This window comes from Ptychodera flava (genome assembly GCF_041260155.1).
Source record: "Ptychodera flava strain L36383 chromosome 23 unlocalized genomic scaffold, AS_Pfla_20210202 Scaffold_24__1_contigs__length_23054250_pilon, whole genome shotgun sequence".
NCBI lineage: Eukaryota > Metazoa > Hemichordata > Enteropneusta > Ptychoderidae > Ptychodera > Ptychodera flava.
In genome coordinates, this window is record NW_027248278.1 from 7,928,752 (window position 1) to 7,942,633 (window position 13,882).

Sequence of the window (13,882 nt, forward strand, 5' to 3'; positions counted from 1 at the left end):
TGAGGCAATAAACAGTTTTACTAAAAGAATGGTTCCCTTTTTGAATTTTTTTACTCTAGAAGTTTGAACACAGAATGATCAGTAGCTTAGCGTATGTATATATATATATATATATATATATATATATATATATATATAATATATATATATATATATATATATATATATATATATATATATATCATATCTTTTACTTAGGATTCATGCATCCTGTAATCGTAAGACAGACTGACAGGACTAAAATCAACAGAATCTTCAGAAGATTGCAGAATGCGTGTTTGAATTTTGTTTACCCCAGCTTAAAAATATCTGCTATGAGAACCTTCTATGCAACACAGCCAATCCAAATGGGAGACATTGAATTGTCATCATTCCAGTATTATGCAGGCCTTAACTGTAGAGGGCGCATGCATAGTCAAATGTCAGCAGACAAGCCAATGTCGCAGTCAAAACTGTGCTTATGGGAGTCGTCTGCACTGGATGACGGGTGATATTATTTCCACGCTTTGAAAGTCATGTTCACAGTGTTATGCATATCTGTGTTCTCATGTTGCAGGTGGATTGCCATAACAACGTAAATTTGGCAAAGAATTCACATTTGCATGAATTGTTGAAAAGTAAAATATTCAAAATTTACTGGCAGTGTGAAGTGCTCAAAAGCATAACCTGAATACATAAAAAGCCACCTGTTGCTGAACAATTGAACTGTTGGCGCAAAGATGGAAACACTGAGATGAGAGTTGACACACGGCTGGTCACATGGTCCACAAATTTCATTTTCAACACTGTATTTGAAATTGATGTAATATTATACTACACTGGGTATATGTACTTTTCATGGCAATGTGTGACACAGATAAAATAGCTCTACGCTAATCGTTTGATATTTTCTAATGAAGTTCATTAGCTTCAAAAATGCAAATTGCAGACAAGCAAAATTTGATGATTCAATAGAGTGTGATATCTGAAAGGAATGAATTGCATAGGATAATAGGGAGGCTGGCTAGGTATATATAATAGGTTAAACCTATGATTTCAATGGACCAAGGTATAAACAAAACCATGCGCAAAAACGCAAATTGCATTGTGTGCAATTCCATATGAGCTTAAACAAGTTTGCGCTGCCATCACATGAATGTTCGCCACAGCTTGGGAAAAGGCAGGTCGGTAAATTTACATAACGATGCATAATTTGCATATTCCTTTGTGAGAAAATTTTGGTTTTGTATAGTTAACATATAGATTGTTTCCAAAGAGGGGCGGCCCACTGCTAAAGATCCCCTTGTGGAGAACCCTACATGATCTCTAGTATGTAGAGTCTGTAGAATACACAATGTTTTTTATTCCAGGGTAGAACCATTAATGCTGTGTAACCTGGTTACCGGTACTATGCAAACACAAGGCAGCAGATTAATTATGGTGTAAAGTGCGCATGTTGACCAACATAATTTCCAGGCCCAATTTCCAACTGCTTGCAAAGGAATTCATGAAATGTTGATGCACAACTCCACATATGGAAAACAAGAAAACACTCACAAAATCAACAAAACTCAAGACAGAAATTTTTTTTGTCATTCTTTATTAAATTATTTAACAATTAAATAATGAACATTTTCATGAACAATACTACGACATGTACAATGAACAGATTGTTGTCATGGAAATGTATAGTTTGGCATTTTACAGCTATAATGGTTACAAATACATTTGACAATATCATGGTTGACTCATGTCAACAATTTCCGGCTCATGGCCACAAAATTTCACAAAGGCAATCAAATCCCTGTATGATATCAGAGATGTTTCTTCTTTGTTCAGTGGATGAAAATTTAATAAATCACTACAATATTGTAAACTGCGATCAAGAATGACTCTAATATTTCTTTCTGGATTATTAATCAAGGCAAATGGACTAACACAGCCTGCCTCGATGCGTAAACTACTGTACAAGTCATTGGCACTTGCAAACGAGAAATTTCTAGCAGCCTTGGTGTGTCGTTTCAACCACTTTAAATCAACATGGCAGTCTTCTTGGCAGACGACCAGATAGAATTTGCCTTTTCTGTCTTTTAGAAACAGATTTTTACAGAATATTCCTCGCATGCCGTTCCTCTGACCTGGTTCTTTATATGGTACAGTAGTTACGTCAATGCCAATATCTCGCAGGGTGGCGAGGAGGAAATCCCTCCTGCCAACCCTGCTACCCTCCTCAGTAGCCATCTTGACGACGAAATACGAGTCCAGAGATGAGGGGGTTCAGAGCTGGACCCCTTAAATGTCCTGCTTCCAGCCATGGTCCTATCCAATGTCGTTCAACAGGTCCTGGTCAAGTTCTGATGAAGGGCTCTCCCGGATTGTCCTTTGTTACCTGTCACCAAAATATACAGAACATATCAGCACAGCAGTCTTGGTAAAAAAAACCATCCAATCAAACTCTAAATAAATGTAAGTTTTACCACCACAGGACTGCCTCATATATATATATATATATATATATATATATATATATATATATATATATATATATATATATATATATATATATATATATATATATATATATATATATATAATATATAATATATATATTTCATTTCTTTGTACTTGAAGTAATGTTTATTTTATATATATATATATATATATATATATATATATATATATATATATATATATATATATATATATACGGTGCAAGTTATAAATATTCTTAGCCCTCTTTTATTATATTTCGACTGAACTATGTCCCAGGCCTTTCCTGATTCGCTATGACAGTGCAACAAAGCAGATCACAAGGCGTAAAACCAAGCAACTGTGTGTATTTTGAGCGTGTCTAAAACCAAAGACCCTGGAGCTCCAGGGTCTATGCTAAAACCGTACGTTGCGTGGGCTTTGCTTTTTAACGGCCACCATTTTGGATATTCAGTTCAAAACAAATATCGCTGACCTTGAAAATCAACAACAAGAAAACGACGTTACGGTGTTTTCGACAACACGGCACAACAAGGGCATAACAGAGACTCTCTGAAAACTAGAAAATCGTTACCTTTTACATTTTGTTGAGCTTTTTACGAATCTCCTTTTTCTTTATCTCGCTGTTTCTGTATTTTGTGACCGTCACACGGGCGTCACGGTTGGGATCGAATCGCTTGGTCTGTTCGACTTCTTTTCTCGTTCGTCCTTTACCACTTGCGTGACTTGGAAGGTCTTCAAAGTTATAGTAATCATACTCGTCGAAGTATGCTTCCATGTTTCTGATAATTTCAGACGAAAATGTGATAGTTGTGAGGGTTTCAGACGTTATGTTGTGCTGGCTTAGATGCAACTGTGGTGTGTGCTACTCTGGTGTGTGCTGGTGTTTTATTTACTCCAGAATGCATTACATCATTAACGCACCATCTGATTGGCTTAAACATCAGACGTATGTAAATCATGTAAACAGTGCTAAAGATAGAACATGACATCAACGCACACTGCTGATGCAATCAACGTAAAAGCCTTACCGAAACTACAGGTTTTTGAAGTTCATGACAAACATAATAGTTTATACGATAGTATGTTTAGAACATTCTGCAGTTTGATGGCATGTGTACAGGAATGAAGTCAGTCTTCGAAGTAAACATGATGTTCACTTTGACCGTGAGAAAACGCTGAAATCCGTCAGCTTTAAAGTTGAATATTTATCACGTTCGAGGTCCTTGACCTCGTCTGTGATAGCGCTAACCGCCCGCACCCTCATATTTCATAAGGTACCTGTATATCATGGTAACTGCATGCAGGCGGTTAGCTGTGAAAAATTAGACCTAAATGCAGTATGCGTCTCTAAAGTGAAACACTTAAACTTTTGCGTAAAACTTTCCTGAATGAAACTTTCAACCATTGTCTTTCAAAATTAAGAGTGAAAATAAAAGGTCACCGTACAAATTTTAGTAACACAGAAAAAGCTGTGGATAACTTAGTTTTACGGACAATTGAAATTCAAAATAGCAACCAGCTTGGGACAAACTCTATCAGAAAAAAACAAAACAAAAACAAAACAAAACAAACAAACTTAAATTTCCGATTTTCACACAAATATGACGGTTCAAATTTTACATACTCCGAGAGTTTTGAAATTAACCTATATAAGTGGTATAGATCAGAACAGTATTGTTAAAATGTGGGAGTCAGAACATCTGTGCCCAAAACACATCGTACCATGAACCACATAGCTGATCTCAAGGCCGCCCTATGATAATGATTAAACACATGCAGAGTATACGTCACGGCCTCACACGACTATCATAATATCTCTACGCGTACCGTCTGATATTGCAGACGGTACACGCAGAGATAGTCTGACTCACAATGCTAGAATATTCCTCCGCCCAAATGATGCATATTTCGTGTTGAGTGTTTGTAATATATTAATCATGAAATACAGCAAAACTGTACGTATATTACTACAGGCGCGCTAACAAACACATAATAAAAAAGACAAAGTTATTTTAAAAGTACAAATTTCAGGTATTTGTTCTCTAGCCTTTTCTTCTCTATGTCTTGACGCTTCGTTTTAAGTTTTGGGCTAATGTGCAGCGACCCGGACGATTACACCTGATCTGGTAGACTAACCAACCTATTAACTCAAAGCTGCCGAGATTCTGCACTTAATTTGACAATCGATTTTCCACTCCTTAATTTATGCATCGTTTTCCCTTTTGAAATGAATCGGTAGGTAGGATACAAATTGATTGACCAGTCAATAAGTAAGTAAGTAAGTAAGTAAGTAAGTAAGTAAGTAAGTAAGTAAGTAAGTAAGTAAGTAAGTAAGTAAGTAAGTAAGTAAGTAAGTAAGTAAGTAAGTAAGTGAGTAAGTAAGTAAGTAAGTAAGTAAGTAAGTAAGTAAGTAAGTAAGTAAGTAAGTGAGTGAGTAAGCAAGCAAGTAAGAAGTGAGTGAGTGAGTGAGTGAGTAAGTAAGTAACATGCAAATATATTTAACATCAGTGTTGGTCTGTATGAACAAAATTTCTTAAGGAGTTAACTTTAAAGGCCAGGGATTTGATTCCCGGTATCAAGTTTGTTCTACTCCATAGAGGACTGCGGAGGGGTCATAGCCTTTTGTTTGCCATTGAAATTCTAATCTAGTAAATTAGTGTTGTTGTAAGACAAAGGCCTTGAAACCCACTGCAGCTATTGGTAACAGTCCATCACTAGATGTTGACCACTTCACGGAATATATGGGGTCAAATTGTCAAAATGGAGTAGTATGCCCTTCGCTGAGGTTGTTTATTGCTATTACCTCATTATAATACATCGAAATTCTCGCGTGAAACATTCAACAAAGGATTTTTCTAAAATTTGAAGCTTGCGAAATATAAGTTCCAACTGTGCGATATCCCAAATATGCCACTGCTGTTTTCATGCGTCGACCAATTGGGTAGCTGCATTCCAGTTCGCGAGCAATATACTGGTATGATATCATGATAATAATCAGATAAGCGATTGGTTTGAGTTTTGACATGACCACTTCCTCTGAATAAGGCAAATATGCCAAAAAAATATTTGTCATCTCTTACGGTACTTATATATGACACACACTGGTTGTTGAAGTCCACGTAAATCTGAGTTGCAATACATCAAAAATAAACTGCATGACAAATCTTTGGCAAAAAAGTTGGCAACAGTTGTGGACTGGATGAAAGACAAAAGGAATTTTCATTTAGCCAAAGGAGACGGGCGGGCAGACAAATGTTCATCAGTTACAGGCGGGAAATTACATTCCGTGGCTCTGCAGCCTAAAGCGGTTGTATGCGAAGGGCGGGGTATGACATCATCTTACGGGCACAGGAAAGTAGATAGCCATCGCAAAGGAGGCGATGACTTTTCTGATGGAGAGTTGGTGGGGGAGGGGAACTAGGCGATATGAGTCGGGAGGGTTTTTTCTACTGGTAGAAGGCGTACAAGTTGAAAGCTTTCATTCTCGCTTTACAATTAAATCTTACTAGTGATAGAATATAAACAGTAGAAACACTTATAGCAATAGATTATCGAAAGCAACTGATCGGTTGCCCCTGTAGGCTGTTTTCTTAGAAGCCTTGTCAACGAGGCGAATATGGAAATTAGTGAAGATTGGGGCATTACTAATATTCTAGAAGCAACATATAGTTTACTTCATCATAGTGTATCATGTACTCTGAAACCCAAGTAGCGGTATCAAAATCAACTTTGTTTATTTATTTATTTTATTATTTATTTATTTACATCAGTATTCGCATGATTTACACTGGATGTCCGTCATTTGATTAGTTGTGACGTCATGACAAGTGAACTCAACAGGTGGTTGACGGCAGCCTATCACGTGTCTTGTCACGGTTCCTGCTGTGGATAATATGACCCAGGGTTATCAGTGACGTCGACGTCTATCAAAATACCAGACGATCTCAGTGATTAGTTTGGTACGCTAAGTGCTTCTATGACTGGGACAAATTTGTTTACTCAGATATCGATAAGCAATGGTAAACGTCCGCCGCTCAGTTGAGTGACCTCGCTGCCAAGATCACGCGAGATTGGACCAACAGCTAGTCATCTGAACCAAGACACATGCACAAACAAATACTGACAGCTTGAAGTACGTGAGTAAGAACGCCGTGGCGTCTTTTAAGGCCTTTATGTAAAAAGAAAAGACATGTACAATCATATTTTTACATGTAGCTTGGTGATTTTTTTTCAATATATGGGTAAAACGTGCTTGGAGAGGGAATAAGTGTGTTCAAAGTTGGAAAGTCCAAATTGACTCAGGGCGAAAGATGCTGGGCTTCTGTCTAACCTTGCGCCCATTGATGATTTTGATCGCGTCTGACAATAAAGTATTAAATCCAAACATGTTTCTCTTTTTTTAAGCGATGAGACGACATAGGAACTTTGACACACATGGCTTAATGCATCTGCGTAACTGTATGCCGATGCCAAATCCACCGAGTTTGAGGTAACGATGGTTGGACACTTAATTTGTGAATAATAAAACCAATATTTAACATTTGCGATGACCTGAAGAGGTCAATCATCCAGTTCTACTGAGTCTTTTCCTCCATGATCCACCAGACTGGTTTGATGGAAAGGTCGTTCAAACAGCAATGACAATTAAAACAACAAATGGTGTTTCCGTGAAACATCTCGTCGACATGTCAGTGAGGTTCACTGTAACACGGACCGGGCCGTCCAATATCAAGAAGTTGGACGCCCTGGCCCATGTTACACGTAATTCATACATGCGCACGTTCAGTGATTTTATCGAGTGCTACCAGTCGTCGGAACTGCATGGTCGTATGGGACCTACGCGACCAATGTAAACACTATATCTAAGGTGCGATGGTGATTGATGAAAGTTAAAACATGTCCGTCATAATCTACATCGTATAATTTAAATGATGATGAGGTACATCTAGATATTGTGCACGAAATACATTGTTTGTAAACAAGAAACTCGCACAGTCGCAGTTCCGACGACGGTTTCGGCTCTGCCCGAATGAAATACCAGCATGGTTTTGATATCAATATTTCATAATTATGATATTACTTCTGTAATAATCACGAAAATAATATCATTTACTCCTAGTGACCCTGTTGTTGGCACAAACACTATCATGGTACCGTGTGTTCCTAAATAAGTTTCGTTTTGGCATTCAGAGGGAGTACCTTGACGTTGCGCGCAGAGTCTTGCCACTGCACTGTCGGGTAAGTCAGCGAAACCATGACTAAAGGTAATAAGTCTTGATAAATAAGAGTACGTTTTGATCTAATCTCTGGCGTCGCTGGCAGACGACATGCAACTTTTGGCGGAACCCTCACATTGTGGGTGTGGAACTTATGTCGTAGCCCATTCGGTGAAGTAATGGCAAGTATGTATTTCAGCAAAGCTTTCCTCTCCTGTTGACTACTAAATGGCCGAGAACTCGCTGTGTATTCAAGGCTTAGCGCATAATGAGCAGTGTTCTCCCTGAATAAGGTAACAGGGGCGTGGCGCCCTCTTGTAAATTCCGAGCGCCCCCTTGCCAGAAATGAAAAAGATTTATTTTTTTGAAAAATAAAACAATAAAATGTACGGGGAAAAAAAGTTGACAGTGATTTACAAGCAAAATGCGAGCGTGAGCGTCGATCCTGCAGACTGCAAACGTAATTCTCATCGATCTTGCAAATCTCGCGAGTTTGTGATGTCATCCGAGATCATAAGCCCATGTGCAACTCATCGAAGGCAGCCATATTTGCATGGCTCAGTCCGTAACGTTACGTTAGCCACGGTCCCTCCATAGGGACCGTGCATTAGGTAACCGACTTAGCTGAGTAAACATGGCAAGGAGCTGGAGGGTAACCAAGGACAGCAGAGTACACTGAAGTTTTATAGGAGGTTAGAATTTCGTTTGTGTATTCCTTCCAAAAGCAAAACAACCTAATTTTAGGCTCGGTCGGACTTGTATCAGGATGAGAACACGTGAGTGATGGTGATAATTTTGCCATCGATGAATAAATGTATGTCTCTAGACTCGCTATATTTTCGTTTGTAATAAAAGTTATGGAACACTGTTTCAGATCTCTTTTCCTTTGATTTTTTGTACGAAAAAAATCTGAAAAAATGCTCCCCAAACCTGAGTGTTATGGTGATAATTTTGACATCGATGAATAAATGTATGTCTCTCGCTACGTTTTCGTTTTCAAAAAATGAAATCTTCATAATTGAAATCAGTGAACTGTAATAAAAGTTATGGTACACTGTCTCAGATCTCCTTTCCTTTGAGTTTTTTATACGAAAAAAATCTGAAAAAAATACTCCCCAAGTGCCACCAAATGACACCATTTTAATCGCTGTTTTTCAAAAGCTCCAACGGCAGGAGGGGGGACACCCCCCTCCTGACCTCCCCCGCGACCGCTGACGCGGTCGCTTGTGGTGCTTCGCACCACGTCTTCGCCCTCTTCTCACAAAATCCTGGGGAGAACACTGATGAGGCAACAAATCATTTATCAAACGCGTGAAATAGGATAATATTTGACGTCAGTTTACAGCATTAACCGTTCCGTGCTATTTAATATAGTTTACACACCTGGTTTTGACAACATACAGATTACGTAATAACATTAATTACATCAATGAGAGTAAACTCGGGGATTTTCTTTAGAGTTAACCCTTTGAGTGCTGTACTTTGTCCCACCAAAATTTTAGTGCAACATTTTAACAATTTTTATGAATTTTTCTATAATTTTTTTGATTATTTTGGATCAAACGGACATCAAATATCATTGGCCACAGGTTTTCATCAAAATTTTGGCAAAAATCTGAAAAAAATTGACTGGGATACATTTTGTAAATGTGACAAAAGTTGACTTTATTATTATTATTATTATTCTTTATTTCAAGAGGGTAATCTGATTACAATAGATAAATATTGTAATTTACATTAGAGCCCTCAAGAGCTGAACAAAAGCTCAAGGAGATGTGGAAAGTACAGTTCGTATAAACAATAAATACAAATTTAAATGATCTAATCCAGATCAGAACCTTCGTTACAAAATTTCATGAACAGATAACTGTGCAAAGCAGATTTAAATGACAACAAACTTTCAGAAAGAGGTCAGAAAAGATCTTTAATATAGCTGGGTGCTAGGTCATTAAGAGCTTTGAAAGACATAATAGCCGTGAAGTACATAATGCGAAAATCAACTGGTAACAATTATGCAAACTGATAAGCAGAGTTCGAGAGGAAAATGTCATGTCCACACCAAGAATGACTCTGCCAGCTCTTTTCTGAAGTTTATACAAACGTTGGAGATTTGTCTTAGACGTATTACCCCATACAATACAGCAGTAATCAATCAAAGAAAGAAACAAAGCATTATAAACCAATAAAAGTACACTTCTTTGGCAAGTAGCACGAAGTCGTCTAAGAACACCTATTCTGGTCGAAAGCTTTTAACAAAGATCATTTATGTGGTCGTCCCAACTTAACTTGGTGCTCAAAAGGTTAAACCAACCTTTTGTTTTAGTGTTCTAAAAAGTCTTCAATTATTTTGCCTCCCTTTACCGAATAGCTGAGGCATAGATAAAATTATACTGACAGAGAAAGTGAAGGCACTAATGCTGCTCTAACAGACATTTGTCAAATGATAATATACCAGTGAACCAAATGAAAAAGTCAGTATTTGGATGTACAAAAATACCAAGCCTGAAGCGAATATTCTGTTCATCTAATTGCCCCGGTGATGTGTTCGAAACGCTCAAATACTTCATATTGTTACATCCTTCATCACTTAGTCGCTAGGTAGAGGGCGGTACCACAGGGAATTTGTAGTGACTAGTTTGTAGTGACTAGTTAGTTGGGGAAAACTACAAACTCCTGTACGGGATCGCCTCTAGGGGAACTTCGCAGACATAGACAACCAAGGTGTCGGTACCGGGTATCAAGATAACCTGGTTAACTTCTTCATTTCTCCAGAATCTCTCCTCTCTGATCTTTACAATTCTGAGTTTTTATACTTTTCTTATATGTGTACAATCACATCACTTTCTTAAGGTGATATGCGCCTTGAAAGTGAAAGACTGAAACGTTTGCTCAAACTTTATTTAATTATTCTTTCAGCCATTCTCTTTCAAAATCAAGAATAAAATTCGGGGGCACCAAGCAAATTTTGGTAGGAGGGAAACAAAGTACCCAAGATTTATAGATATTTGAAATTCAAAATGGCCGCCATCCCTGTGTTAACTCTATGGAGAAAATAACATTTTGGATTTTCTAAAAACTAAGATGGTGACAACTTTTCTTACATCAAGAGCTGTAAATTGAGCCCTCACAAGTGGTGTTAGAAAATGGTCACGTTTAATATCAGTAGTCAATCACCTTTTGAACGTGCAAAACCAAGTTTGCCACCAATACTGCATAGTACCACTGACATTCTATCCAGTGTGTATCTAGTTGACAAACTCTTATTTGCCTTATATGAACATGACATGTAAATTTATGGCACCTTGAAACTTTATCTCAGTAAATCAACAAAATTCTTTTGAAATTAATAACGATGAATGCAATAGAAGGAATAATGATGGTCACACCATGAGATCTGTCATATGATTGGCTCCATATTTTTACTGAAAATCGAGTGTCTCATGAATATGCATAAGATATTTTGCATATTACATTGAGAATTACATCTCCATGCATTCAAATTGAAGTGATTGCAGGTATCTATCAAACCAACTTCAGTACTGGCAGAAAAACAATATTGTAAAGGTTTCTACCAGAGAGTTTTCTATCATAATCAGATATTGCCAAATTTTACATGGGTTGCAACTAATAAAAATACACACTCTATAGTTTTGTAATCAAGAAATTACCAAGTAGAAATAAAGTACTATTAAACAATGAAGTTATGGAGCAATATGCCTGGTAATATACAACCTCTTTCAGTAAATCAAGGAATTTCTAGAAATTTCTCAGTCGTAGTTTTATAACAGCATAAGTACTCAATATATTATAAACTACGTTCTATTTAGTTTTTCATAAATCCAAAATTTAATTTTAAATTTCAAATATTGCAAAATGTTGGTAATTTGTTTCACTAGTTGAAAACTTTGCACGATGACCCCAGAATTTTATTGTTGATTTAAAATGGCCGGATGTTTCATTCAGGGAAGTTGTAGCGAAAGTTTCAGTCTTTCACTTTCATGGCACATACTACCTCAAGAGGGATTTTGATAAGAAAGGGAATTTGTACTATCTTTCTGGAGAAAACACCGCAACTTGATGATTTGTGATTGTCTATAATGCACTGGCATGTCTGAATGAAGGCCATGTTATCGTCATTCACCAGTGATCATGTTGTAATGCCCAAAGTGCATCTACAGTGCTTGGCATTGCTAGTGGTTCAACATACATCCTGTCTGCTTCAGAATGTGACTGTGTTTGATGATTGACAGGTATGTTGGGGTGAGGTTGTTGCTGTGGGCTGATTGTCATTTGCATATGCGTCTCACCATGGTTTGGGTCTGTGGTAGATTCTATGGCGTTAGTCCCGGGAGTTTTCGGTTTCTTGGTTTGCTCAGTAACGTTTGCTCCATCCACTTCTTTGCGATGAACCTTCACGTGCGACACAAGGTCACCAGCAGAATTCAGTTTCTTGTCGCACACATGGCACTGGAACGGCATCTCACCGGAGTGAACAATCATGTGACATTTCAGCTGACCACTTTTGAAGAACATCACTCCGCAGAGGTGACATTTGTAGCATTTGACGCCATTGCGCGGGTGGCGTCGTTTATGGTTCACCATCTGTTGATTCGTACTGAACCGCTTATCACAGGTTTCACAATGGAATGGACGTGCACTGATGCGCATGTGATGTCGTTTATGGTTAACCAGCTGTTGATTCCTAGCGAATCGCTTGTCACAAATTTCACACTGGAATGGACGCTCTCCATGGTTCCGTCGAAAATGGTCCTTGAGAATATCAGCACGATTGCTTGCATACTTGCATACTGAGCACTTAAATGGCCTTTCACCTGTGTGGATGAATTTATGCGACTGTAAACTCGATAGCTGAGTAAATGCCCAACCACAATGGTCGCACTGGAATGGTTTCTCTCCTGTATGACGGCGAATATGGACTGCAAGATTTGATTTCCGTGAAAAGTTTTGCCCGCAAGTTTCGCATTGGTATTTTTTCTCTACATGAGCTCTTCTTACATGTTCTTTGAGAGTTATGATGTGGGTGAACATCTTCCCACATTTGTCACATTGTACTTTTTTCTCCTCCTCAGTTGCGTGAGTCTCCTTGTGTACGGTGAGGTGCGTTACTGTATGAAAGGTCTTTTCGCAGACGCTGCACTGGAATGGGCGCACTTTTTTGTGTACTATCCGAATATGCTGCTGCAAATTTGTATATCCGCTGAGAAATTTGCCGCATTCTTTACAAGTGAGTCTTTCCTTTGCATGTTTCTTCTTATGCTCCCTAAACTCCTGCACTTTCTCGAACGTTTCTCCACAAGCCTCACAGGTACTTGATTTCAATTCATCAGGAGTTGCTGCTTTACGAGGTAACTGTCTAACGAAGGTGTACTTGCGCTTGGCTCTTGGTTTAGTCGTAGGTTTGTAGTCCTTGTCCTTATCATCATCAGGGACATCATAAGTGTCTTCATCATCGTCGCTTCCATCTTCAGAAACCTGCTCATTAGCGGGATGTTGAAATGACTCATGGGATACTTTCTTTTCTGCCATTTTCTTGTTCTTTCCCCTTGGCAGTTGGCCGCGCTTTCGTTTGACAATACGCACTGTTGGTTCACAGGCTGTTTTTGGTGATGGTTGTTTTCGTCTACGTGTTCGCCTAAGAGTTGCTGGTGGACTATTATTTAAGGCATTTCTGATTTCTACGGTGTTATCAATATACCTCACTTGCGGCTTGCATTTTTCACCCCCTTTGCTGGGAATCACCATCTCTTGTACATCTATGGACAGAGTGAAAGAAAATATTGTTGGGAGCATGCTTGGGATAAGCTGCCATGAGACTATGGATTACAGAATTCTGATTCAACTTCAGAGCCACTACATTTCAGTAATGATCATTGGGTGACACGCATTTGGTAAAGGGACAAAGTCGACCATTTTTCATGACTTTGGTTGATGCAAGATACTACTTATATTATTTGACATGTCCAAAAATACTGAATAAATGGGTGATACATTCCAATCATTTTTATGTGGTATAATAATTTTCAGGAATAACTTTGCAAAAACAGAACTTTCTACACAAAATATGTAATATTATCACTTTTACATCCAAAAATGTCGACTGAAAATAGTTCTGGGTTACTTTTCAGCCAAATGGTGACTATGCAGCCAGCTATGTTATCAACCATGGACCATGG

The 13,882-nt window shown here is 38.1% G+C and overlaps 1 protein-coding gene and 1 long non-coding RNA gene across 4 annotated transcripts in view; both read right to left on the reverse strand.

Annotated features, from left to right (window-relative positions):
* Positions 1 to 1,879: 1,879 nt before the first annotated feature.
* Positions 1,880 to 3,351, reverse strand: LOC139124853 (uncharacterized). Its single transcript, XR_011550069.1, has 2 exons — positions 3,044 to 3,351; positions 1,880 to 2,368 (listed from the first exon to the last, which is right to left on the reverse strand). It is a non-coding gene; the product is annotated as an uncharacterized lncRNA (long non-coding RNA).
* A 6,001-nt stretch (positions 3,352 to 9,352) lies between these two features.
* Positions 9,353 to 13,882, reverse strand: part of LOC139125099 (uncharacterized) — a 53,675-nt gene continuing 49,145 nt past the window's right edge. For all 3 annotated transcript variants that reach the window (XM_070691207.1, XM_070691208.1, XM_070691210.1), the window contains exon 4: positions 9,353 to 13,462. In XM_070691207.1, coding sequence (XP_070547308.1) covers positions 11,826 to 13,462 — 1,637 coding nt within the window. In that variant the 3' untranslated portion in view covers positions 9,353 to 11,825. The remainder of the gene's footprint in view (positions 13,463 to 13,882) is intronic.